Source organism: Lacerta agilis, chromosome 14, assembly GCF_009819535.1.
Source record: "Lacerta agilis isolate rLacAgi1 chromosome 14, rLacAgi1.pri, whole genome shotgun sequence".
NCBI lineage: Eukaryota > Metazoa > Chordata > Lepidosauria > Squamata > Lacertidae > Lacerta > Lacerta agilis.
In genome coordinates, this window is record NC_046325.1 from 28,407,661 (window position 1) to 28,435,100 (window position 27,440).

The 27,440-nt window shown below is 47.4% G+C and overlaps 1 protein-coding gene and 1 pseudogene across 1 annotated transcript; one reads left to right on the top strand and one right to left on the bottom strand.

Annotated features, from left to right (window-relative positions):
* Positions 1–873: 873 nt before the first annotated feature.
* Positions 874–13,576, bottom strand: LOC117059257 (annotated as a pseudogene).
* A 10,717-nt stretch (positions 13,577–24,293) lies between these two features.
* On the top strand, positions 24,294–26,633 carry EIF1 (eukaryotic translation initiation factor 1). Its single transcript, XM_033169494.1, has 4 exons — positions 24,294–24,479; positions 25,748–25,911; positions 26,061–26,162; positions 26,416–26,633. Exons 1-4 carry the CDS (start codon positions 24,449–24,451, stop codon positions 26,458–26,460), a joined length of 342 nt encoding a protein of 113 aa, XP_033025385.1. The 5' UTR covers positions 24,294–24,448; the 3' UTR covers positions 26,461–26,633.
* The last annotated feature ends 807 nt before the right edge of the window (positions 26,634–27,440 follow it).

Consider the following 27,440-nt stretch of genomic DNA (forward strand, 5'->3'; position numbering starts at 1 on the left):
GGGCGAAAAGGGCTACCTCAGAAGGTGACAGACTCTCCTTCATTGGAAGTTTTTTAAACAGAGGTTTTATGATCTTCTGTCAGAGATTCTTTAGGTGCGATTCCTGCAACGCAGGGGGTTGGACTAGATGACCCTCGGGGTCCCTCCCAACTCTACAATTCCATGGTCCCTAAATCAGATTTTAAAGCAAGTTACCACATAGAATAGGACCAGCGAGTCTGGTGTTCTCTCCTGGTTGTTGGACTCCTACCAGCCCCAGACAGCGTCACCAATACTCAGAGATGATGGGAGGTGGACTCCAACCATATTTTTTTTCTGGCCAGGGAATATAGAAACCTGCCTTGTAACGAGTCAGACCATTAGTCCGTCCAGCCCAGCATTGTTTACACTGATTGGCAGCAGCTTCTGGCAGGAGTCTCTCCCAGCCCAACCTGGAAATGTCAGGAATTGAACCCGGGACATTCTGTGTGCAAAGTAGATGCTCGACAATGGACCTACAGTGATGTTGATGGAAGAAAGGTAGTCAGATGGGAAACACCAGAAGGTGCCTCATCCCAAGTCAGACCCATGGCCTATCGAGCTCAGTATTGTCAACACGGACTGATAGCAGGGTTTCAAGTCAGAAGCCCCTCCCACCTCCCTACCTGGAGATGTCAGGATTTGAACCTCTGCAAAGACCGTGTGCTCCATCATCAAGGCTCAGTCCCCAGCCCCCAGATAAAAACACAGCAGTGGAATATAATGGAGGGGATAGGAGCAGAGAGCTGGGGAGTCAAAAGGGCCAGAGAGGACCCAGGAGAAAATGTCCCTGTTGACTTGAAGCCCCCCCCCCAAAAAAAAAACCCATCTCAGAAACCACAGCAAAGCAGGTCCTTCAGCAGAAGCGAAAGACTCGTTTTATTTGAAGACAGAAGTCTGGGCATGTATATAATCAGCTCGGCAGGAAAAGTCATGCAGAATCGTGGCCCAGCGCCACCCGCCACCATCACCCGTCTTCTGCCAGCCCTTTCTGTGGCCAAGTTCAGAGCTGGTGCTCCACTTCCTCCACCCGGGAGGAGACCACCTTGCCATCCACCAGCTCTTCAATGAGAGTCTTCACCCGACGGCTCGAGGAGGGCTCTGGAAGGATGGGAAGAACAGCCAAGTTAAGTTTTTCTCAGTTTTTCAGCCTTAAGTCTAGTCCTGAAATACCTACATTGGCTCCCAGTACGTTTCTGGGCACAATTCCAAGTGTTGGCGCTGACCTTCAAAGCCCTTAACGGCCTCGGCCCAGTATACCTGAAGGAGCGTCTCCACCCCCATCGTTCTGCCCGGACACGGAGGATCCAGCTCTGAGGTCCTTCTGGCAGTTGAAGTGAAGCTACAGGGAACCAGGCAGAGGGCCTTCTCAGTAGTGGCGCCCGCCCTGTGGAACGCCCTCCCATCAAATGTCAAGGAAATAAACAGCTATCTGACTTTTAGAAGACATCTGAAGGCAGCCCTGTTTAGGGAAGTTTTTAATGTTTGATGTTTTATCATGTTTTAAATATTCTGTTGGGAGCAGCCTAGAGTGGCTGGAGAAACCCAGTCAGATGGGTATAAATAATGAGTTGTTGTTGTTGTCCACATTGCCATGTCAAATTGCGGGGGAATTTTCTTTTCTTTTTTAAGTCCTCATGAAAACCCATCAGCATTTTAGTGTGATTTCCTCCAGCCACCTGCACGTTTGTATGCAATTTTGGCTAATGCACACATATGGTTTTTTTGCAAAGTGTCTTCCTCTGATCAGTGCACCAGCGTGTGCTACTTTAGTGTGAATTCCTCCAGCCACCTGCACGTTTCTATGCAACTTTGGCTAATGCACACATTTTGGGTTTGTTTGTTTTTGCAAAGCAGTTTCCTCCGATCAGTGCACACGTGTGCTATTTCCATTGCAGTGTGCAATTCTGTCCACGCATCATCCCAGCAGATGCGTTTCTGACACATCTCTTGGCTGGAGAACTGTGATGCAAAATCCAGAGAAGTTTGTGCACTGAAGCTATTGAGAGACTCGTGTTCCAAGTCAGGCTGTCTTTAGAGTCTGGAAAGAACCCCCCACACACACAACCCCAGGACAAACTGCTTAGACAATGCCCAATGGCTTGTTTGTTTTCTCTTCTCCTTCCACAGACATGTGGCTTGACCCCCTTGCTCAAGCCGTTGTGCTGCAGTCTCAGCTTGGTCTCAGCTTGTGTCCTAGACCGTGTAACTGCAAGGGGCTGGTAGAAGGAAGCTACTGCCATTTAAGGCTGGCTGTATAATATGGTCTTCCCACATCTTCCAGGTATGATGCTCATAAGATGCTCATAGGCAAGACCAGGTTGCTAGTGATCGCACTGCCGTCCTATTTGGAGTGGGGACACGCTGCCCCCTGGTGGGCAGACGGTGTTGCAAAAACACTGACTACTATGGTCTGATTCATTCCAGGCTGATTTATTTATATTGTGCAGGGAAATCACCATACACTGATTTCATCAATGGACTTTAGGAGTGCCATGTGTTTTACTCCACACCAAAGACTTTGGCTGCATTCCTAGCCCCGTTTAAATGGGAGTAAGCCCCACTGAATTCATCTGTGAAAGATATGATGTCCTGGTTTGCAGTTTCTATGTATGCAAAGATATGCAGGTTTTCCTAATGGGCAGCCCTAAAAGCCAAGTTTTTCTGCTTACCTGGGGTAGGCGGTGGCTCAGGCTCTGACCTAAAGGGAGCAGAAAAGAACACTGGGTCAGTTAAAAGATCCCAAAGATTTGGAATCACCTTAAGGCTAGTTTCCCCTAAAGATCTTTGGCACTTCTTCCAACTCTGGAGTTCCCCTGAACCTGCTGCTACCTCCCTCTTGCGTGTGGGTGCTCCTGTTTCGGCAACATAAAGATCCACCCTCACCCCTGAACTTCAGAAATAGAAGGAATGGGGACCAGCAGGTCCAGGGAGACGGACCCTTGTTTGCATTCCCCACCCTCATATCCTCATACCCTTCAAGGAGGTGCCGATAGGTAGCAATCTCCTGTTCCAGCCTGTTCTTGATGTCCATCAGCCGCTTGTAGTCCTCCGCTTGGTTCTGGGCATCAGATCTGAGCTGGAACAGCTCGGCCTCCCTGGCGCTCACGAGATCACGCAGGCGCGAGATCTCTATCCCGTAGCGGGATTCGGTCTCGGCCAGGGAACCTTCCAGGGCCACTTTCTGGAAACAAAGAAGGAAGTTGCTTTGTGAAAGTCCCAAGCAGATGGCTGGGCGCCTTGGCAGAGGCCTTTTGTTATCTCTGTTATATATCCTGTCTTTCTTGCAAGGAGCTCAGGGCTAGAGAGCACAGCACCCCAACCAATCTCTGCTGCCCAAAGTTGTAGGGACACATGAAAGGTTGCACACTCCCATCATGCTTACAAGGGAACATGTGATGGATGACTCTCCTTCTCCGAAACCAAATCACTTCCCCAAAGTCGCCTAAATTCTGTGCCAAGGTACCTTTTGGGACCTGTATACGTTGTGCAAATTAAATTAAGTGTCCCCTAGCCATAGGGACGAGCTGTCAGGGACTGGACTGAAGAAGAGGAGGAATAGTGGGGGTCTCCCCACCCCCCTTCTCCTGTAGCTTCCAGAGAGGAGGAAGGCAGTCTTGATTTACAGCAGGGCTTGGAGGGAGATAACAGCTCAGAGACAGGCGAACAGCAAAGCTATGCAGAGTTAGGAGAAGGGGGAGGGGAGACAGAGCAGCTAACTGACACGTCTCTGGACAACATAACCGACACACACCCCTTCTCCCAAAAAAAAGTGGCGTTCATTAAGGGCGCAAGAACAAAGAACGAGAGATAATTGTCCATGGACGGACACCGTAGAAGCAGGTGTTGTTGCTAGAGGGGGAGGGGGGGAGCTCAGTGTGAGCAACTCCATTATGGAGGAATGACCGGAATTATTTGTCTTTAGCGTGATGACTGAATAAATCATACGTAAGAACTTTCTTGTTTTCACCCTGCCTCTTGGTGCCATCGGAGTGGGAGGGAGAGGGAGAGGATTCCTCAAGCCTGACACAGGCTAAGAGATATGCAGTGTGCTGGAGTTCTGTCTCTCTCGCTTAACTGAGAACTCCGTTCAGTGCACACATGCACACTTGCACACACCCAAATTGCACATAGACAGTCAAAGCTGTGGTATCAGACTTAAGGGCCAGAACTTAAGAGGAAGCGAAAACAAGAGATTTCCAAATTCGCTGGCAAACATGAGCAACCACGGAATCCGCATCGTTCTGACGATGCTTTCCTATGCGCAGCCTCTTGGCAGCATGGAAAAGTGGCTGGTACTGACCATGCTGCGGAGAGACTGCAACTCAATCTCCAAGGCCTGAGCCAGGCGTTTGAGCTCCGTGACCTTCTGCTGAGCTGCCTGCAGAGCTTCGCTGCTGACAGCAACTTCCTGGTTGAGTGCATCGACCTGCAAGACAAGAAGAAGTCCTCGTTTCTGGTGCGACCTCCCCGCATCCTCTTCCAGCTGGACAGCTTAGGCAGAAGGGCCTTATCATGGTTGTTGTTTTTTTTAATCAAATCAAAATTCTGCATCAACGTTAATTCAGCGTATTTTTAAAACGGCAGTGTAATTCAGCATTCCAAGTCAACCCATCTCCCCAAGCTTCCTCAGACTAAATAGGCAATGCAAATTAAATGCATTTGTATGTGTTTGTTTCTTTGTATTGATGTTCTTAATTTTGCTCCCAAGGAACAATGCAGGAAATCAAATGCAAAGCACTTAAACTTATGTCATGCACCAACTCTGTCTGTCCTTCCCTCCTTTGGCATCTGCGATTTCGCAAAACAGTGGGCACTGCCCAGACATTCTTAAGCTTAAACTCCGCAGTCATAAGGACTAGAAACTTTGGGAGGTGTAGGAAGGAGGGGGGGAAGTTATTTGAATTCTCAGCATTTGAATATGTAAATGTCAAAGCACAGAAAAGGAAGCAGGAGCTGAAGCAGAATTCAGCACATGACGTTGCTACTCTATCTTCCAGAAATGGAAACAGATCCTGAATCAGATCTGAAGGTCATGGAATCACGAGGTCTTGCCATTCCTGCCAGTAGAAGCCCACTCTGAACTTCATCCCTAAAAGCTGCACAGAAAGAAAATAAGATGTTCTTGGCAGCTAGATTTCTGGAAGGGGAAAGTTTTGCCATGTTGTTTTGGAACAGAACTACACTTCCTTAAATAGGATGCTAAACCCATGCCTTCCTTGGCCAATAGTCAAGGATGATAGGGGCTGTTGCTCAGCAACATCCGGAGGGCTCCAGGTTGGCGAAGGCCAAAGATTTACGTGCAAACGCATCCCATTAGCAACCCGCCCCCTCTGCCTTTTGCCCCTGAGCCGTTTGACCATATCTCCTCGCCGAGCCTTTCCTAACCTGGGATTTGTGCAACGCCTCGGCTTCCTGGCGGTTCTTCTCCGTCACGTCCTCGTACTGGTCTCGGATCTCAGCCAGCACTTTCTGCAGGTCGGCGCCGGGCATGGAGTCCACTTCCACGTTGATGGTGCCCCCCAGCCTCCCCTGGAGAGGGTCACCTCCTGTGGGGCGAGAAGAGGTGCGAGTAGGCACATCCAGTAGGGAACCAACCAGAAGCCATGAAGGGCTGTGAGTCTCGAAGGCTGCTCCCTGCAACGCCCTTCCCACCGCATAGCTGTCAAGCTTTCCCTTTTTGTGGGAATTCCCTTATTATAGCATTGGGAAACAGCAGGGAGGGTTGACAGCTATGCCTAGGGGGCAGGGCCCACACTCACCAGCTCTACTAAAGAGGCTCTGGTGAGATGGAGAGGGACATTGCTATGCCTGACAACAACCCCTAATTAATGGATTATTTTGCCCCATCTTTTGTGCCTGCCAAACAGCCGTCTCATGCTTATGGTAATATTTTTTTCTTGTTAATTATCCCGTTTTTTAAATGTGCATTTTATATTGACTTCACTTAGCAATGTTGTTGTTTTTAAAAAAAAATGTTTAAGGGTGTTGTTGTTTTTTGTTAACTTTGTTTGTGTTAATATGTATTCCGTAGTTGACCTCCTTTGTAATGTTTTATTTTGAAATCTTTAAGATAATATTTTAGTCTTCTGTGGATTATGTCGTTTTGACTGCACACTCTATATCTGACTTTCTTCAGATTGTTTTATTGATCTTTTATTGGTGTTTTAATATGCTGTAAACCACTTTGAGATTTTTCTTAAAATATAAAGCGGTATAGAAAATACACAAGGAGAAGGGGCACAAGGAGAAGGGGATGACAGAGGATGAGATGGTGGACAGTGTTCTCGAAGCGACTAGCATGAGTTGGCCAAACTGCGAGAGATAGGGGTGCCTGGCGTGCTCTGGTCCATGGGATCACGAAGAGTCGGACATGACTGAACGACTGAACAACAACATAGCAAATAAATAAATAAATAAATAAATAAATAAATAAATAAATAGGGCTGAGACTCAGTGGGAGCAAAGGTAAAATCTGCGTCCATTGCTTTGTCCCGCCGTTGCCTCTGGCTTCAACCACCTCTGGCACGTGGCTCCCAGAATAGTTGAAAAAGCTTCCCGCCACTCGTGTGAAGGCCCTGCTGTTCCGAGTCCCTACGCCCACCGGGTCTCACCTCCTTATGGTTCCTCTTGAGGTAGGCCAGTTCCTCTTGGAGGTTGTCCACTTGCACCTGCAAGGTAGCCCGGCTGGTGTTGAGCTCCTCCAGGGCCTTGCGCAGCCCGCCGAAGTCCCCCTCCACGGACAGCCGTATGGCCACCTCAGTTTCCAGCCTGCAGAGGGCAAAAAGGGTCGGTGCAGCAATTTTCCAGCCAAGGCTCTGCAAAACCACATAACTGAGGGTGTGCTGGGACAATGCTTGAGGTTTTGGTTGTGTTGTCTTTTTCATGTTTTGTTGGAAGCCGCTCAGAGTGGCTGGGGAAATCCAGCCAGATGGGAGGGGTATAAATTATTGTTATTATTATTATTATATTATTATTATTATTATTTTACTACTACTACTACTACTACTACTACTACTATTATTATTGAGGTCCCTAATCTCAGACCCGCACAATTGCACTCATTTCACACGCTAGCAAGGTTATGCTTAAAATTCTACAAGGCAGGCTTAAGCAGTATGTGGACCGAGAACTCCCAGAAGTGCAAGCTGGATTTCGAAGGGGCAGAGGAACCAGAGACCAAATTGCAAACATGCGCTGGATTATGGAGAAAGCTAGAGAGTTCCAGAAAAACATCTACTTCTGCTTCATTGACTACGCAAAAGCATTTGACTGTGTCGACCACAGCAAACTATGGCAAGTTCTTAAAGAAATGGGAGTGCCGGATCACCTCATTTGTCTCCTGAGAAATCTCTATGTGGGACAAGAAGCTACAGTTAGAACTGGATATGGAACAATGATTGGTTCAAAATTGGGAAAGGAGTACGACAAGGCTGTATATTGTCTCCCTGCTTATTTAACTTATATGCAGAATTCATCATGCGAAAGGCTGGACTGGATGAATCCCCAACCGGAATTAAGATTGCCGGAAAAAATATCACAACCTCAGATATGCTGATGATATTACCCTGATGGCAGAAAGTGAGGAGGAATTAAAGAACTTTTAATGAGGGTGAAAGCGGAGAGCGCTAAAATGGTCTGAAGCTCAACATCAAAAAAACTAAGATCATGGCCCATGGTCCCATCACCTCCTGGCAAATAGAAGGGGAAGAAATGGAGGCAGTGAGAGATTTCACTTTCTGGGTTCCATGATCACTGCAGATGGTGACAGCAGTCACGAAATTAGAAGACGCCTGCTTCTTGGGAGAAAAGCAATGACAAACCTAGACAACATCTTAAAAAGCAAAGACATCACCTTGCCGACACAGGTCCGTATAGTTAAAGCTATGGTTTTCCCAGTAGTAATGTATGGAAGTGAGAGCTGGACCATAAAGAAGGCTGATCGCCGAAGAATTGATGCTTTTGAATTATGGTGCTGGAGGAGACTCTTGAGAGTCCCATGGACTGCAAGAAGATCAACCTATCCATTCTCAAAGAAATCAGCCCTGAGTGCTCACTAGAAGGACAGATCCTGAAGTTGAGGCTCCAGTACTTTGGCCACCTCATGAGAAGAGAAGACTCCCTAGAAAGACCCTGATGTTGGGAAAAGATGGAGGCACAAGGAGAAGGGGACGACAGAGGATGAGATGGTTGGACAGTGTTCTCGAAGCTACTAACATGAGTTTGGCCAACTGCGGGAGGCATGTGAAGGATAGGCGTGCCTGGCGTGCTCTGGTCCATGGGGTCACGAAGAGTCGGACACCGAATGAACGACTGCAACAAACAAATCTCAGACCCTCCAAGTGTCCCTATTTTCCAGGGCCAGTCCCAGATTTTCAGAAGCCGTCCCAGTTTCTGATTTGATGCTGGAATGTCCCGCTTTTCCTTAGGACGTCCCTATTTTCATCAGAGAAATGTTGGAGGATATGGAGTTATGCGACCCCTGAGCCAAGGAGATAAGTAACCATACAAGCTCCCTAAATCTCTAGATCTGGAGGGGCCCTAAATCTGCTGTTCAGCCTTAACCAACAGCAAAGTGGAGCATTTCCCCCCCCCCCCAATGGTGACTTTTCAGGCATTTTGAAGTTTTTATTTAGCTGGATAAATTTCTGTAGAATAAGGAAAATTCTAACAAGGAAAGCCTCTCTTTAACCTGTGCCTCTGTGTAGCCTTTATGGCAGCAGATCCTTCCCATCTTCCAAGGCCCAGGGCCGATACATGTCATCAGCTGGGTGGCTGACCCTACAGGGATGGGGGGTAAACAGTGCGGCCAATTTTGTTTCAATTATTATTATTATTATTATTATTATTATTATTACTCCCAGGCCTGTGCCAGAATTTAATCCCTGCATCTCTGGATACCAGCAAAGGCACTGCGGCCGTTAAAAAACATGTTGCAGGCCACCCTCTTTTAAATGGAATAATAGTGTGTATCAGAGGTTTTCAACCTTTCGGAGTTCATGGCTCCCTGACCAACTGCATTATTTCTGTGGCACTCCTGTAGAGCTCAGGAGCCCAGTTCTGTCACCCCTTGCCTGCAGAGCTGGCAGCCTCTCACCCTTTCTCAAACAACCTCCCTTGTGGAGGCTTCCTTCAGCTCCTCTGGGCGGCCACAGCTGCTGCCCCTGGTCTCTGAACTGCCCCCGCCCTGCCCCAAAACAAGATGCCTGCTCACACTGCCCTGGCCAGCCCAGAGACACCATTCACCTGGGGAGCTTGTAGCCAGGGCTGCTGCAACAAACAGCTGTGCAAGCTTTTGGGAGGCAAAGACGCAAGAGGGCATCAGAGAAGGGAGGGCAAGAAAGAAGGATAGAGGCCAGTGTTACCCACGCCACCCCTGGCCATCATTCAAGGCACCCCAGGGTGCACGGCACGCTGGTCGAAAACCTCTGTTGTATATGCATGATGGACAAAAAAGAGGCAGCTAGGATGAAGAGGTCCCTTACTTCACTCTGAAATCGTCAGCAGCGAGTTTGGCATATCGATCTGTAAGAGCAGCCCAGCGTTGTTCAAGGTCTCCTGCTGGATCTGCAGGGGATGAAAGAGGTCGGTTAGTCTCCATAATGCTATCACAGATCTCGGTATGGGGATCTGCAGGCCATCAAAGAACCAAGCCTGGATACTGACCATGCACGAGTCAAGTGTTGGAGGTATAAAATAGGCCCAGAGGATAGACTTCTGTTAGTGCAAGAATAAGCCCATCAGTAGGCAAAATCGTTTTGTTTTTACAACTGAAAATCTTGCACATCCCCGGAGATGCCAGGGATTGAATCTGGGAAACTCCTCCATGCAAACAGGTGCTCTTGCCACTAAGCTACAGCCCTTTGGAAGAAGAAGAATTGGCAATCATCCTGGTACCTTAGACTTCAGGTCAGTGATGGTGTTGAAATAATTGCTCAGATCCGGAGCCTCCGTTGCTGCTCGCTTGAGGTATGGTCTCCCGGATGTTGTTCTCTAGCTGAGTGTTAGATTCCTCAAGGGAGCGCACCTAGCATATGACAGAGGAAATCAAACAGGGTAGGGATAATATCAGAATAAAGGGGTCCTTTAAGTTGTTTTGACTTTTCAGTCTACTCACTAGAGAGTAGCTTGCAATAGCTTTGGGGTGTAAACAGAGAAATTCCTTCTTTATCTTCCTTTTCTCAGTGACACTCTCAACTTTCTGTAGATCCAGGAAGCTAATGAACACAAGTCCTTGCCTGGTTGTTTCTGGGTGGTTGCTTTTAAACCATTTCGCTCAATTAACAACATACTTCCACAAACCTAGGGAACCCTTCAAGGATGAAACAAGAACACCCACCTTACTTTTTTTAATGGTCTCATTTTGGCACAGGACCACGTGAGTTTGATATTAGAGGGACTGATGATAAGGTATAGATCCTTGCCCTTTTAAATGATCCATAATTGACAGTCCATGGAGAATAGCAGCAGGGAATGAATTGTGGAGAGTTATTCACAACATCTGACCCAGGGACAACAGCGGTGGTGGGGTGGGGTGTTACAGAAGGTACACATGGACAAGGCCCTGAGCCAACAGGGGACCCAGATTCTTAACTTCTTTAAAAAAAAAAAAAAGTAAGTCAGTTGGAGATTTCTGAAGAAAGTTAGAGCACAAGATGCGGAGGCAGCTCTAAAGCTTCAGCACCATTAAGGATACTTAACAGTGGTTGCTAAGCTATTAGAGCAAGAGATGCAGACCACCCCCACCTGGGACTCAGGAGGGACCCTCCCAGAGCAGCAGAAAAAGTAGCAGAGGTTACTGCAGCTAGGCAAATGCTGGACAGAGGAAGACACTGAGGTTTGTCTGTGCTTAAGCACTGCCCCCATTTCCTTATTATTTCGCTCACTCCCAAAATGTACTGCCTCTACAGAATAAAACAGAATTTGCTGGCTTCGGTTTGTTTTACTCAGAAGTAATTCTCTTGAATAAAAAGCCAGGTGTTTCCTTCCTACTTAGGAAAAAATTGTGCTAATGCAATGTCTGCCACCCAGCCACTAGTGGCCTGGTTGTCATGACTGGGCTGTTACTAATTAATATGCAGTAACCATAAGAAAAAAGAAAAAAGAAAAAAATGAATCATCAAACACCTTACAGCTGCAGAAATTTAAATCCCTGCAGGCTGTACTTTAGTGCAAGGATCCTTTTTCGTTGGCCAAGGCTGACCAAATGGTTTGTGTACGTGATTTGCAGAGAGTTGTTTAAATCACATGTATATCTTGCTTCCTGTTCTACATTTGGATATTGATTTCACTCCCAGGAGCTGAAGGCTTCACAACAGCCTTGTGAGGTAGGCCAAGCTGAGAGTCGATAGTTCAGATGCCAAAGTTTGAAACTGCACATATTTAGAGTATTTTTTATTTTATTTTAATTTATTTTTTTGCATGTTGCGATTTATCAGGGTTGGACGCCTTATGTATGTATTGCTGTACATGTCAGGACTACGAAACATTGCAGTGAAAGCAAGGGGGCTGCTGCGAATGACGTTACATATTTGCATTTTGCTTTTCTACACAGGAACTCAACACTGTGTACGTTATCCTCCCCCTCCTTCCACTTTTACCCTTGCAATAGGATGGCTACCTACTCCTGTGATTTGTTGTTAAATTGCTTTTAATCATTATTATTTCATATTGCTGCAACCTACCCTGAGACATTGCAGTGAGGGTGGGTAAGAAATCAAACAAGTACAAATAACAACAGCCTTGTAAGGTAGGCTAATCTAAGCTAATATATGCACACTTAGCAGCAGCTCTTGCCAGTAGTTTGGGGAGGGGGCAATCCACATGGAATGCACCGCCGGGTCCAGGAAATCCTACCCCCAAATCAAGTACAAGCTAACACAGAAACCAAGCAGTTTATGTTGTAACTGCTCTGAGGCCTGCAGGTATATGGCAATATACAAATTTAAAAATAGGAGAGAGAGAGAGAGAGAGAGAGAGAGAGACGAGAGAGAGAGAGAGAGAGAGAGAGCGAGAACCTCAGAAAGACTTCCAACAATGTACTGATCTCAATAAAGAATAACATGTTGCACTAACAGTTCAGTCCTTGGCATTTCTAACTCAGTAAGTCCTATTTCCCCAAGTTTCCCAGTAACTTATGCATGATGTTGGATTTAGAGAATGGTAGGGAGCATAAACTTGTACAAAGCAATTCCATTTGGCAAAAAAATGCCCCGCCAAAGTATTTATTGAAGCGTCTCAAAAGTGTTGAACTGACTGCATTCGCAAACGTTTGACATTTCTGAAACAGTTGCTGAATGCCGAGTGTGTGAATTTGGAGTTTTCTTCCAGGGAAGATGGCGAAGCAGATCCAGCCCAAGCCAAGCCGTTTTATTGCCTGAGGCAGAACAGCAAATGATGGTCCTCCCCACTGTGCCGCCTGAGTCAAGGTGCAAAGTGGCCAAGTATTTTAGCACCACAAGAGCCATTCTCCCTGGGAGTGAAGCTGTAATGATCTCAATAAATAAGCAGCAATTTCCTGCCCTTTCGTGCACCTAAAGTCAGTTGCCCGGGGCACATGTCTCACTCTGCCAACGGCAGGGCCGGCCCTGTGGCACAGCCGCCAACACAGACGGAGCAACAGGGTCCACTTTAGAAATCAAGCCACGCCCCTGTTTCCTCTGCCTTCCGAAAGCAAAGCCTGAGGTAAACAGAGGGACATTTGTACCACCCATGTATCCTGAGGCCAGTTCTCAGCACCCGACTTCCCTGCTAGGAAACTCCAGCTACTCACCCTTTCCAGGTAGGCAGCCAGGCGGTCGTTCAGATTCTGCATGGTACCCTTTTCGTTCATGTCAAAGATGTTCGCCTCCGCACCGCCCTGCCCGTAACGCCAGGCCAGGCCGTTCTTTGCTGGGGTGCCCACATAGATGCTCGATGCTGTCTGAGACCTGCCTAGGCTTCGCAGGCTCCCCCCTCGAGGACCCTGGATGCCTCCAGAGAAGGACTGGCTGCGGGTGGAGTAAGTAGTCATGGTCTCTCTGTCCGCAGGAGGCAATGCAGAGTGAGAGAGTCAGCAGGGTCAGTCCTGGAGAGCTCCCTTATATAGGCAAGCTGAGGGGCAGGGCTAACTCTTGGCCTTTCCCACATTGGATCATCTCGCTGTCCTTCACAAGAAAGGCATTTGTTTTGGAAAACGAAATGTCCCTGTAGTCCTCGCTCCCAGAGGCAGATTTGCAACGCCATTGCGACATCCATTGATCAGATTTGGACCCGGGCCAATTTGTCAGTGCCAGATGGGTGCCAAGATAACCAAGATGCAATGTCCCTTCCCGTCTCCCCGCCAGCAGCCCCTTACAATCCCAGAACCAGATATGAACAGTGGGTGCAAAAATTTCTGGAGGCATGTCCACGTGAAAGGAACCCTTTGCAGGTTTGGTCCTGCAAGAACAGGCTGGAGGAAGCAGCTTGTCGCCCAAGAGTCCCCGGCCGTCAGGTGTCTTTGGTTTGAAAGAGAACTTTCAGGTAGTGCATATCTTGCAACTTCCAGATGAAATCCTGGAACTTCTCGTGCCACAAATGTTCTGGGCAAGGTTTCCTGGACAGGCTGTAGCCTCCTCTGGACAGCAGTAACATGGTAGGATGGAGAAACCATGACAGGTTCGCACAACTGTTAGTAAAGAAGACTAACTCCTTTATTATAGCATCAGTGTGGTATTGTGGTTATTGTGTTTGTTATGTATTTTTGTGTTTTTATATTGTAAACCTTCCTGTGATCCTCAGAGGAAGGGCAGTATAACAAATACTACTAATAATATAGTAAGGCTGTGGCACTTTGAAGACAGATCGTTTTTTATGCGGTTTGGTTCCTGTTTCTATGTTATGCAAACATTCAACTATTATTCCGCCACCATTACTCAGCTATCACTTTGGAGAGGGCTACGCAATCTAACGCCACCTAAATCAACATATTCTTACCTGCTTGTTTAGATGTTTCTCCCCCCCCCAACATCATTATATCATAGGTGTTAGAATTTGCGTATTCCGTCAATGTTAATGCTTTTTGTATTTTTTCTTTTATTTATCGTTTCATGTTGTTTTTCTTTGGCCCTGTCACCCCAGTATTTGAAATTATGCACTGCATTTTATATGTAGCCGACAAAATCAATAAAAATACAGTCGTACCTTGGTTCTCGAACGGAATCCATTCCGGAAGTCCGTTCGACTTCCAAAAACATTGGAAAACCAAGGCCCGGCTTCCGACTGGCTGCAGGAGCTTCCTGCACTCAATCGGAAGCCGGGTCGGATGTTCGGCTTCCGAAAATGGTTTGCAAACCAGAACACTCATTTCCGGGTTTGCAGCGTTCAGGAACCGAAATGTTCGAGTCACAAGGCATTCGAAAACCAAAGTATGGCTGTATTTGGGAGGGGAGAACATGTTGCAGAATACATCTGCAATAAAACATGGCAGGGCGGGGGGGAGGGTGTGCTTGGAGCCCCAGTCCCTTTTCATACAAGATCATGGAGCACACAGTGGTACCACTGGTTAAGAACTTAATTTGTTCTGGAGGTCCGTTCTTAGCCTGAAACTGTTCTTAACCTGAGGTACCACTTTAGCTAATGGGGCCTCCCGCTGCCGCCATGCGATTTCTGTTCTCATCCTGAGGTAAATTTCTTAACCCGAGGTACTATTTCTGGGTTAGAGGAGTCTGAAACCTGAAGCGTCTATAATCTGAGGTACCACTGTATTTGAGTTTGGATTCAGAACCATAAGATTGGCACACTCATGAACTCCAGATCACAATGTTCCCCAATCAGGGAGGGTGGCTGGGTGTAAGGAAGGAGAGAGATTTCATATCAAAGAGCTCCAGCTGACTGAGGCAGCATGTATCTTGCTTTATTAAAACCATAAAAAGGAGATAGAAAGCGCTTGCAATACGCTGATTCCCCACCCCCACTCCAAACTGTGAACATTCCAGGATTTTGCTCTCTTCAAAATTCGAATGCACGATACGTATTTTTCCTGAAAGTCATTCTTGGCCCAAACCCAAGTTAAGAGCTCAGTGGAAAAACGCTGAAAGTGAGGACAGATCACAAGAAAAAATGCAGAGCTTTCAAGAAAGTAAAGCTCGGTGAATTGAGGCAGGCAGGGTATTGGAAACATCAGCAAAGGTTTGTGGAATTTTCCAGCGCCCGGAATGTTCCGTGGGTTTTTCCACAAAGTGGCATTCTGAATATGGAAGAAAGAATACGGAAAAATCCCTGGCCATAGCAGTTTCGGCAACACATTCCAAAATACGGGTATGCTCACATTAGAAGCTTAAAACACAGCAAGGTCACTCCTCCCACAAACTGCATTTTAAGCCACATTAGCACTGTGTTGTTCACATCAGAGGGGGGGGTAGGGATGTCTTTGCCCAACACACAACACCATTTTGGTTTCCCTGCCCTTCAACCCCCCCCCCCCCTACTACTGGAACTCCTATTCACAAAGTTGCCATCTGCACATGTGCAACAGCTGTCTCAAATTTCGCTTCACCGTTTCCTCTGCATTTGGTTTTCTAGCTGGACTGAAACTGGTTTGGGGGGAGATGTGGGGGACGACACACCAAACAGCAGTGTTTGCCAACAAAGTACAGAATCGATATGGATCGTGGCTAATGCTGAAGGCAGAATTAGTGGTAATGCGAACATACCCTACATCTTTGTAAGTGTGACACGCACTGGTGGAGGAAGAGGTGTGCGGGGGGAGCGCACCGCCCCCGGCAGCGCGATCCGGTAGGGTGCCATCGCGGCTGCCCCCTGCCCGCGCTGGGCACCACACCCCCGCAGGCGGCATGCCCCGCTACCAGGATGCACACCATGCCCAAAGGGCTGTCCCATTACACACACATGCATCAGGGAGGTAGATCAGGATTGTTGTATTTTTCGCTCCATATGACGCACTTTTTTCCTCCTAAAAAGTAAGGGGAAATATCTGTGCGTCTTATGGAGCGAAGGCGCTGGGCGGCAGCAGGATCCCTCGGCTGCCGCTGCAGTCATGAGCGGATGGATGCCTCTGCTGCCGGAGCCATGGCTCGCGTCCCTTGCTCGCTGTAAAGCAAGCAAAGCGAGAGCCGCTTACACGGCTTCTGTCCTGCTTTGTGCGGCTCTTGCTCTGCTTCCTTTACATTGAGCCGGGAGGAGGGGCGGACGGGAGCCATGGCTGTAAATATTTTTTTTCTTGTTTTCCTCCTCTAAAAACTAATTGCGTCTTATGGTCAGGTGCATCTTATGGAGCGAAAAATATGGTGAGTGGTATAAATCTGGGTGATCTCATAGAATTGTAGAGTTGGAAGGGACCCTGAGGGTCATCTAGTTCAACCCCCCTCCCCAATGTAGGAATCTCAACTAAAGCATCCATGACCGGTGGCCATCCAACCTCTGCTTAGACACCTTCAGTGAAGGAGGGTCCGTAACTTCCCAAGGGAGTCCGTTCCACCGTCAAAAAGCTCTTACTCAGAAAATTCTCATTTAGATTAGTTTGGGTTTTACTGTATTGTATGTTGAAACGTTTCCCCCCAAAAATGTAAAATTATTTAAAAGTTCTTCCTGGTGTTTAGTCAGAATCTTCTTTGCCGTAATTTGAATCCATTGGTCTGAGTCCTACCCTCCGGAGCAGGAGAAAACAAGCTTACTCCATCCTCCTTGTGACAGCCCTTCAGATATTGAAGATGGCTATCATATCTCCTCTCTTTGAAGTAGATCAGCAAATATTTGCACTCTTGGTTATTTAATACTGACAACTGACTCGCTAGATTATAGCAGAATGAAGGGTATCTAGGACTGGATTTTTGTGCAGAAGGGCTGCGAGCTCTGTTGTTCTGGTGCTCAAAAACCATTCCAGGGTTTACAATTTAATGACAAGCGTGCCACTTTTGCACCTGGTTCTGGTGGGTGGATCTCAGGGTATAGATTCCACAAACCTGAACTCTGCCCTTCCCTGCCATAGGGTAAAAAAAGGTAAAGGACCCTGGACGATTAAGTCCAGTCAAAGGCGACTATGGGATTGCGGTGCTCAACTCGCTTTCAGGCCGAGGGAGCCGGCGTTTGTCCACAGACAGCTTTCCGGGTCATGTGGCCAGCATGACTAAACCGCTTCTGGCGCAACAGGGCACCGTGACGGAAACCAAAGCGCACAGAAATGCTGTTTACCTTCCCGCTGCAGTGGCACTTATTTATCTACTAGCACTGGTGTGCTTTTGAACTGCTAAGTTGGCAGGAGCTGGGACAGAGCAACGGGAGCTCACCCCGTGGTGGGGATTTGAACCACCAACCTCCCCATCAGCAAGCCCAAGGGGCTCAGTGGTTTAGCCCACAGCACTACCCACATCCCTGCCATAGGACAACCACCACAGCATCTCTATTCAAGCAGAGCACTTTCATCTCCAGCAGAGAGAGGCTGCAGCAGCTATGAGCCAGCTAGTCCTACTAAACCACGCTCTTCCCCCAAGTATGGAGGTCATTGTGGAAACAGGCTTCTGAGTATTGCTGAACTGAGAACCAGTGTTAAGTCAGACGCATAACCCACCGTGCATCAAAGTGTGGCTGCAAAGCCTTCATTGGAGGCACATTTTGATGCACACCTCCATCCACATTCCGGATTAATACTGTAATAATGTTTGGGGTGGGGGGAAAGTAGGCTGTATGCAGAGATCCTTCTAACCCCTGAATCCAGCAAGTGTTAAAATATAAAGAGAGTCAGAGCAACGTTTGAGAGCCATGCTTGATTTCTGTTTGAATCCAAGGCTGCAACGATGGGAGAAACAAGACCCTTTTGGGGTGTTGATGCTGTGAGCCCCTCCATCGCAGGCTCAGGTTGTATATATGTGTAAACAAACCATATATCATAAAGACCCCACAGTGCCTCATTTCCTCATTTCCAAAAGGAAACACGAACCCTGGGTAAGTGCCTGGAACCCCTGGAATCTTGCATCACTCAGAGATTGGGGCAGAGCGTGAAAAAATTCAGCACTTCTGCGCATGCGCAAAGCGCATTTAGCACTTCTGTGTATGTGCGAGCAGCGAAACCTGGAAGTAACCCATTCCGGTACTTCCTAGTTCGGCACGTCCGTAACTCGAAAACACATAAGCCGGAGTGATCGCATCCCGAGGTATGACTGTATTGGCATGCACTCCCCCCCCCCACGGTTTCCCATGAATGAATGCCCCCCCTTAGGCAGGAAAGGGTTCCCTACTCTTACTGGATGGCCACAGCCAACTTGGTGTGAACCGGGCCAAGGCTGCTGCTGATGATAATTTCTTTATACCCCACCCATCTGGCTGGGTTTCCCCAGCCACTCTGGGCGGCTTCCAACAGAATATTAAAAGGATGATAAAACACCAAACATTAAAAGCTTCCCTAAACAGGGCTGCCTTCAGATGTCTTCTAAAAGTCTGGTAATTGTTTTTCTCTTTGACATCTGGTGGGAGGGCGTTCCACAGGACGGGTGCCCTCAGCTCCAGAGAAACAAAGGCCACAAACCAAGTGCAATGGAGCAAGCATTGCCGACCACCAACCCACCCGACTTCTCAAGGCCAAGGCCATGGGATGAAATAATCAAATAATGTATGCCGACTTCCAGGACCGGCTCAGCCAAGTGTTGCAACCCTGAACCCATCCTTCGGACCTGACAACAATCATCTCTCCAGCTTATTTCTGCAAGATATTCCGCCGCCGCCACCCACCACCCCTAAAAATTGTGGTGATTGTGAAGGGAGGAATTTCAGAGAAGAAAATCTGGTCGGAAGGAATGTTTTGCCTGGAGGCAGTTCTGGAGAGGTGGACAAGACACAACAGGGGCGAGCTGCCTTTTAAGGTCGTTCCAGGATATTCCCTCTCCAGCCTCCTTTGTGGTTTGCAAACGGTGGGGCGGGCCCTGGCAGGCCGTGACGCAACATTCCAGGGAAAAATAGGATCCCTTCTGACACGGTAGGCGACTCTCTCCCTGCCTCATTGGCCAAGACAGGAGAGCTATCGGGGATGCACAGCTCCGCTTCTCATTGCCCCAGCGTGGGGTTACTGCTCCACAGATCCTTTTACACAGCCATAGGCTGCATGAGCAAAAATCTCACAAGGATGTATGGAACAGATTATTGGGGCTGAACTCGGGGGCCCAATAAGCTATATAGGAGGAGGGGCGGCAAATTCAAAGTATTTGAAACAGATTGCTGTATTTCACACACCCTTATTTTCCTCCCTGCATTAGGTTTAATTTTATAGATCGAAAACCTGTTCTCGTTTCCAGAACACAATGATTCTGGGATGGGGAACTAAATGCTCCCCTCCAGACCTCTCTATCTGGCTCTTTCAACTGCCCTCAGGCAACACCCCTCCTCATCTACACTCCTCTGCTTTGCACCCTCTCTGGGAGCTTATTTGCATGGCTGTACCCTTGACAAGTAGTCTAGTACCACTTTTGCTAAAGCTGCCATTCAAAGGGTGAACCCAAATTTTGTTATCGCCAGACACATTTCTTCCTGCCTGCCCTGCACATGGGAAATTTCTAAGTCATGCAATGTATGCACCAAGAAAGGGAACACGGTTTTGCACGGGGGTTGTGTTCAGAGGGTGGCACGTGCAGGCAAAAATGTCTATACCTGTACTGCCCCCTTGGAACTGCCCCTGCATGGCTAACCCTACCTTGCTTACCAGTCTGTTTGAGTCCCCACAAAATCTCACGAGAGTCTCCCAGAGCCTGGTAAGCAAGTCTGAAAGTTTAAAAGCTATTTCCACGCTGGGGAAACTCTGAGCAAAGGGAGCTTTTAAGATCTCTGCCTTGTGGGCAATTAACTTAAGGGATTTCAACCAGCCAGCTTTCAAGTACACAAGGTTGAAGTCGCACAAATTAATCACGTGTGTAAGATGCAATCATAATGTGTGGAGAATACCAAACATTTGGGAAGGTTGAACCTACAAGCGTGTATATGCTTGCAACACACGAGCTGACCCAATGCAAAGCATCACTTCCCCTTTTGCATAAAATAACCAGATCACACACTGGGGATAAAAACAGGCACCAGGCATTTAAACCCCTGGCAAACAGAAAGAGTTGATCCATTCTTAAGCTTTCACCTGCATTGACTCACTGGGCCACATTCCTCTGTGGAATGGCTTATAGACAATCTGGTGCAAGGTCATCCAATGGAGTCTGTGTTTGAGAGCCTGTTTATGTGCTCTGCACCGCACAGAAAATACAAATCAGGTTTGGGCAGGTGTGTTCTGGTTCCAGCTGGGGAGTCATAGTCATAGGAAAATAACATCCAGATGTTTCTCTGCATTGCTTTACTATAGGGGTCAAGCACCTAGGAGCCCCAGGGTCAAAACCAATTCAAGGACGATCTGGCAACTGGCTATAGAAAGCAGACCATGCCATTATAAGGTTCCAGTAGCTTCTAGCCTAATAGCAGGTGAAAAAGAAGAGTGAACATCCCAGTTAAGCAGCAGGAAACATGAACAGACCCTCCAGGTGTCCCAATTTTCCAGGGACAATCCCGGATTTACAGAAGCCATCTCAGTTTCTGGTTTGATTCCGGAATGTCCCACTTTTCCCATTTTCATTGGAGAAATGTTGGAGGTTATGGAGTTATGCGACCCCTGACCCAAGAAGTAACCATACAACCTTTAGAAGACATCTGAAGGCAGCCCTCTATGGGCAAGTTTTTTTAATGTTTAATGTTTTATTATGTTTTTAATTAAATATGTTGGAAGCCGTCCCAGAGTGGCTGGGGCAAGCCAGTCAGATGGGCAGGGTATAAATATTAGTATTAGTATATTAGTATTGAACAGGACATCCCTATTTTCATCAGAGAAATGTTGGAGTGTATGCATGAAGCTCCAGGATTACTACTACTACTACTACTACTACTACTACGACTACTATTACTACAACTACTACTACCATTACCCACCTTAACCAGCAGGTCCTGGATGGTTACCACAATAAAAACAAAAACATTAAAACAGGGGTCAGCAACCTTTTTCAGCCATGGGCCGGTCCACCGTCCCTCAGACCATGTGGTGGGCTGGACTATATTTGGGGGGTGAACAAATTCCTATGCCCCACAAATGCATTTTAAATAAAAGCACACATTCTACTCATGTAAAAACACCAGTCATGCCCCCACAAATAACCCAGAGATGCATTTTAAATAAAAGGACACATTCTACTCATGTAAAAACACACTGATTCCCGGACCATCCGTGGGCCAGATTGAGAAGGCAATTGGGCCACATCCGGCCCACGGGCCTTAGGTTGCCTCCCCCTGCATTAAAACATGCTACAATCACAATAATAGGGTGGGTTCTGAAAACATATATCCCAGGTGCCAAAGAGGTACGTCTTCAACATTCATCAAAAGCTACACACTACGATGAGCACCTTGAATACAGCCTGGAAACTAACCAGCAGCCAATGCAGCGGTTTTGGAACAAGGATTATTATGAGTTCTAAAGCCAATAATCTGGCTGTTGCATTTTGGACAAGCTGAAGTTTCTGGGTCATCTTCAAGGGCAACCCCAGGTCTGAGCACCCTACAATAATCCAGTCTGGAAGTTACCAGAACATGGAGTGCCGTGTCCCAAGTCAAGGACGATGGGAGCGAGGGAGTTGCAATTGAAGAGGAGGAATTCACAGAGGATACAATGGGGTGCATGCTGCCCCATGAACTGGTTCATTTGAGAAGTAGTTTGGACAAACTGGACATCTGCAGTATTTTGGAAATCTGAAATATGTGCAATGTGAAAGAGAGGCCCTGGTATCACGTGATGGCAACAGCTCATGCAGAGGCAGAGAGCCAGCTCTGTGGCATTTTTTCCCCGGAGTAGGGGGAGATGTCCAGTCATCAAAGCTCCCACACATGCATGCATGCTGCAGCGGGGGGGGGAAACAGGAAACCGTACATTTGGGGCCTCACATGAATTCCAGACGGTCTGGAATCTGTTCTGAAATTACTGCTCAGAAACTCACAAAATTCACTGCAAAGTCCAGGCATTTCTGCGGTATTCATGTTGCATCATTCTCCCAGCTAATTACCGGTAATTGCTGACTAAGGAGGTCTATTATTTTATAGAGGAGCCTACACATAAAAGGTTTTTTTTTTTGGTCTTTGTTTTGCTTGTCTCTCCTGAGAAACTGAGACAACAAAATCCCGAGTTTCGCCTCAGCTGAGGTAGATCTGGCTTTCAAAATGTTTGACCTAAGGATAAAACTTTTATTGGCTTAATACGTACAGGCAGCACAAATCACCAAGATAACTGAGTGGATTAAAAGGACGAAGGAACGGGATTAGGTGTTTCTATTTCTGAATTGCATTGAGAAGGCCCCTCTGCAATTATGGATTCATTGTTATTCAATCCATAATAATCCATAATGAATTGAAAAAAAAAGTTTAAAAGCACCCCCCCCCCCCAAAAAAGAGTCCTTTTTGTTGGGGATAATTCAGATGGAAATTCCCAGGTGTCAAAAAAATGTTATTTATGTATGCCACTACTGCAGCCCGTGTTTTGTTAGCCCCAAAATGGAAAACGAGAGAGGTCTCAACTAAAGAAGACTGGCAACTTAAGCTGACAGAATAAGTGCAACTCGCAGAGTTAACATATAGAATAAGAGAACAAGAAGAGCATCCATTTAGAGAAGATTGGAAAATGTTTATTGAATATATGGGGGAAATTGTGTACACTTGAAAAGGTTGGCAGCATTAAGATAAATTCAACAGTGTAAATAAGTTTTGATGGATGTAATAATGAAATACTGAATGGTTTAGTTTATGTAAAATATGCAGTATGCAAAATGAACCGTAGAAAGAGAAGGGAAGCCATTGATATTTTAAGGATGTTTAAATGAGTATTCTAAATTGTAAAACAGGAAATTTAATAAAAAAAAATATAGAGAGAGAGAGGGGGGGGATAAAACTCTGAAGAGGGATAAAAGAGGGCTGCTGCTCTTCTGGAGTTCTGTCTGCCATATATGATTAAACTAGCACAAATTGTTAGATGCTAGGGTCCAAAGACACTGAGCCAGAGCTGAAGGTCAGATAGAACTGCCACCATTTGTTGTCCTTCTCCACAGCAGGCAGAAGTTCAACTTTTTTATGGTATAAGGATGCACTGACCCTGCATCCTTGTCAAGTTTCTGCCTGTTGTGCAGCCCTTGTAAGGACAGGTACTCTGCCGGGAAAAGATAATCAATGAACTGGGTCACATGGAGAAGTTGGCTGTTGTTTTGTTTTGTTTGATAATTTAAGACATACTAGAATCATAGAGTTGGAAGAGACCACAAGGGCCATCCAGTCCAACCTCCTGCCAAGCAGGAAACACCATCAAAGCATTCCTGACAGATGGCTGTCAAGCCTCTGCTTAAAGACCTCCAAAGAAGGAGATTCCACCACACTCCTTGGTAGCAAATTCCAAGGCCGAACAGCTCTCACTGTCAGGAAGTTCTTCCTAATGTTTAGGTGGAATCTAATTTGAATCTTGTGAAGGGTTGATTGAAATGGGGCGCTATTCACCTCAGCCCCAATGAAAACAGGCTTGATTTGATGTAGCTACTGTACTGAACTCCGTGGATGACTTAAAATATTGTTTTCCTGCGAAGCAAAACGTGGTATTTTCAATGAAAAAGGGGGCGCCTCTGGCAACGTACAGAGTGCATTTCCTACTACCAAGGAATAGGCTTCCCTCAGAGAGACTTCACATTTCAGGACCCTAAAATGCTCTTTATTTTTTTCTTTTAAAAAAATGATGACACTGGAGATTATCATCATGACTACCAAACGCAAATAGCAAAGCAAACAAAGCACACACAAACTCACGCCCAAAATAAGCCTCACGCAACAACGCGCATGCGCCAAACATTCGTTTCCCTCTGCCTCCACTTTTTTCCTTCCCGCCTGCCTTTCCCCCCTCCCCTTAGAAAGTGCGCAACGCCCCCTCCCCGCGCTACGTTCTTGCAACTACGTCACAAGGGGGAAAATCCAGTCGTGTCCAGTTTCCCGTCGCCTCCCTCGCCCCACTGCGCAAGCGTGCTGGGACTGCACAAATACGCGGCTACAGGCGAGGCGGGGTGGAGAAGGAGAAAAGGGCCTGAGCGTGACGGCTGCACAGCCGCAGCCTTGATTCCTCCCATCCCCCTCCAGCGGGGTTGTGCGCGTTATTTCCCCCCACCACACACACAACACACCCCGTTCCCCTTTCTAGCCAATCCCTTCCCTCGCCTCCCGGTGCGCGCTGACGTCACAAAAGCCTACCCACTATATAAACGGCCGGCCGTGTGGCCCCGCCCTTCCTACTGCCTTTTCCTTTTTTTGGTGCCCCCTCACAGAGGTTGAAGAGCCGTTTACTTCGTCGCGTCCGCCTTTCGCCGTCGCTGCTGTTGCCTCCGACCCCGGGAAAAAGCGAAGCGAAGCGCGTCGTATGTCCGCTATCCAGAACCTCCACTCCTTCGGTGAGGACACCGGCCGGAGGGGGGGGGGCAAATAGGCAGGAAGCCTCAGGTTTTTTTGTGGGGCGGGCGGGAGGGGTGGGCAGAAACGAGCCTGAAGGGAGACCGTTGGGGGGGGGGGTATTGTCGGTTGGTCCGTAAGCGAGGGAAGGCCTCGGAGGAGGCGAACAGGCCTCTAATGTCGGGACAAAGGGCGAGGCCCGAGCGGGGCCTGAAGTAGGGAGAGAGAGAGAAGAGGCTGACTGGAAACTGCGGGGAAGGGGGGGGGCATTTTTTCGAAAAGGGACGTGGGGGGGCGAAGAGCCTGGGGCGGAGCCATAGCTGCGGTAGAGGGGGCGGAGCCTGTTGCCGCGTGAGGGGGGGACAATGGGAGAGGGGGGTACATGGGGAGGAGCCGCTTGACCGCGATGTTGTTGGGTTTTTTCGCGGGGGGGGGGAAGATGCTTAAGGAAGGTTAAAGAACTTAGATCCAGGTTGGCATGAAGCCAATATTGGGGGTGGGGAAGCGGAATACTTTTCGATAGGCTGGAAAGCGAGGCGGGGGTCGCACGTCCTTAGCCTGAGTTACGGGGGCTTTTGGGGTATTGGAGGCGATGGGGGGGAGTGCATTTGGTAGGAAGTTCGCGGGGGGGGCTTAGCGCAAGTAATTGCTTTTTTCTAGTGTATTGGGCGTGGGGAGGGGTGTTTTTTCTGTTAAGAGGATTGATCGGCCATGGGGGCTGCGGGAAAACCAGATTTTTGCGGGGGGGGAATCTCCGAGGAAGCCCGAGGGGGCGCGCGCATCAGGATGCTGCTTTCTTTCTATGTGTCTTTGGGTTTGGGCCCACGAGAGGCTCCGGGATGTGGCGTTTGCTGAGCAGCCTCTGCCATCTTCCCTTTTCTTCTCTCTCTTACCCCCCCTTCACTGACGCAGTTGCTAATTCTTGGCGGTTGCGTCAGCCAGAGACGAGGGAGGGGCTTCGGGACAGGGAGAGGCGGCTCGACGGTTGTCACGTGGCCCGAGAGGAAAGGGCCTGTTTCAGGGCCTGCAAGAGGAAGGAGAGAGCAAATACGCTGTGCCTCTCATGCCAACTCATTTCCTTGTGGCTAAGCAGTTCATCGGTGGCACTTTGTTTGGTATATAGGTCCTAGCTTTTGGGCTTTCGAACAGGAATATGAAGTGTTGTAGATGGTGTTGAGAAGGAGGCATTGTACGCTTACCCAGTGACAAAAATAAGCACATTCACGTTTTTAGCTTTGTGTGGCTTTTAACCCTTTCTTTCTCTTTCTAGACCCCTTTGCTGATGCAAGTAAGGGTGATGACTTACTTCCTGCTGGGACTGAGGACTACATCCATATAAGGATCCAGCAGAGAAACGGCAGAAAAACCCTCACCACAGTCCAGGGCATTGCCGATGATTATGATAAAAAGAAACTGGTGAAGGCCTTCAAGAAGGTGAGTAGCTTCCATCTTTTCCAGAGAGAACTCAAAATGTTTGGAGGTGTCTTGGACACCTCAGTGTATATTGTGGCAAAGCTCCTCCCCCCCAAAAAAGAAACGTTGCTCTAAGATTAATATTTAATACATGATTTTTATATCTGTAGAAATTTGCCTGCAATGGTACTGTGATTGAGCACCCAGAGTATGGAGAGGTGATTCAGCTTCAAGGGGACCAGCGGAAGAACATATGTCAGTTCCTTGTTGAGGTGAGCATTTCAAGAGAGTCCTTAATGCTCCTGTTTGGCTTATTGCTGCTGTTGCATTTTAAGATGGACATAGGGTTGAATGGATTGCAGCAACTGAATTAAGAGAATCACACAGCCTGTAAAGTAACTGGTTTTATCTTGTGTTGGTGTGTTGGCTATCAAGCTGGTGAGTTTTTAAAGACACCCTATTTTACAGACTGCATTCATGAGTTGGTGTTTGAAGCCACAATCACTTCTCTCTTTCCTTCTGCAGATTGGACTGGCTAAAGACGACCAGCTGAAAGTCCATGGGTTTTAAGTGCCTGTGGCTCGCCAAAGTCTCAAGAGGGAAGACTTCCCTGAGATGAGAAATTCCTTGTGCCCCGCATCACTAGTTTAAAAACAAGCCAGCTTGCATAATGTAATCACATCAAGTTCCCCTTAGTCTGGACTAGTGTAACTCAGCAATGTAATAAACTGACAAGAGCCCACGTTGTGTCGTCTTGCTGTTCCTCATTTAAACCAGGCCCAGTTGTGGTGTAAAGCCAGAAGCTTATTCTACTCAAGACACTTCTAATAAGAGGCCATGAATGTTTTGGCTTTGTTGGGGACTTTCTAAAAAACTTTGAGGCCACCATGTCATAGAAATTGAGGCTAATAACTAGAGGTGCTTGTCTGGAACGAACTGTGACACTAAGTGGCAGAGTGCAGAGTTTGGGTCTGAATTGCCTTTGTACATCTGAAGGAATCTTCCTTCAAAGGTATTAGGGGATGTGGAAACCAAAGTCCCTGTTCCCAGGCCCATCGATAGCAGTCTCAATCTGGCTTAAAGTTAAGGGAGCAGTTTTAAAATAGGTTTGTCGTTGTGGAGTGCTGCTTTTAACAACTAATGACCCTGTGAAGCAACAGCTTTCTTGGTTCAAGTCCTGATGTTCTGTGAAATGTATTTAAACACTTATTTAAATAAAAATGATTTTCAGAAATTGTTTCCTTGTCCTTTCAATACCCTGCTGAAGGGTACACCTATAGGTTTTTTGTCAGCTGAAGTAGCAGTTCACAAACTACATTTGATCTGTGCCACTCTAGCCTAAAGTTGTAAGCATCTCCAGAGGAGAAAGATGTTCTGACTATAAACAGACTTTTAAGCACTATCCAAAGTAGAGGTTCAGAAGATAAATTCTGAGTTTAGGTGGAAGGGACAGGGAAAGTACAAAGCAATACCATGCCCTGGTATCCCCAACATAATTGACCTGCTGACCTTGGAGTTGCATCACAATGCTGAGGGATGATCTCTAACAT

Coding starts and splice junctions, on each gene's coding strand:
- EIF1 (XM_033169494.1), top strand. CDS start 24,449: ATGTCCGCTATCCAGAACCTCCACTCCTTCG. Junction 24,480..25,747: donor CCAGAACCTCCACTCCTTCG/GTGAGGACACCG, acceptor TTCTCTTTCTAG/ACCCCTTTGCTGATGCAAGT. Junction 26,163..26,415: donor TATGTCAGTTCCTTGTTGAG/GTGAGCATTTCA, acceptor TTCCTTCTGCAG/ATTGGACTGGCTAAAGACGA.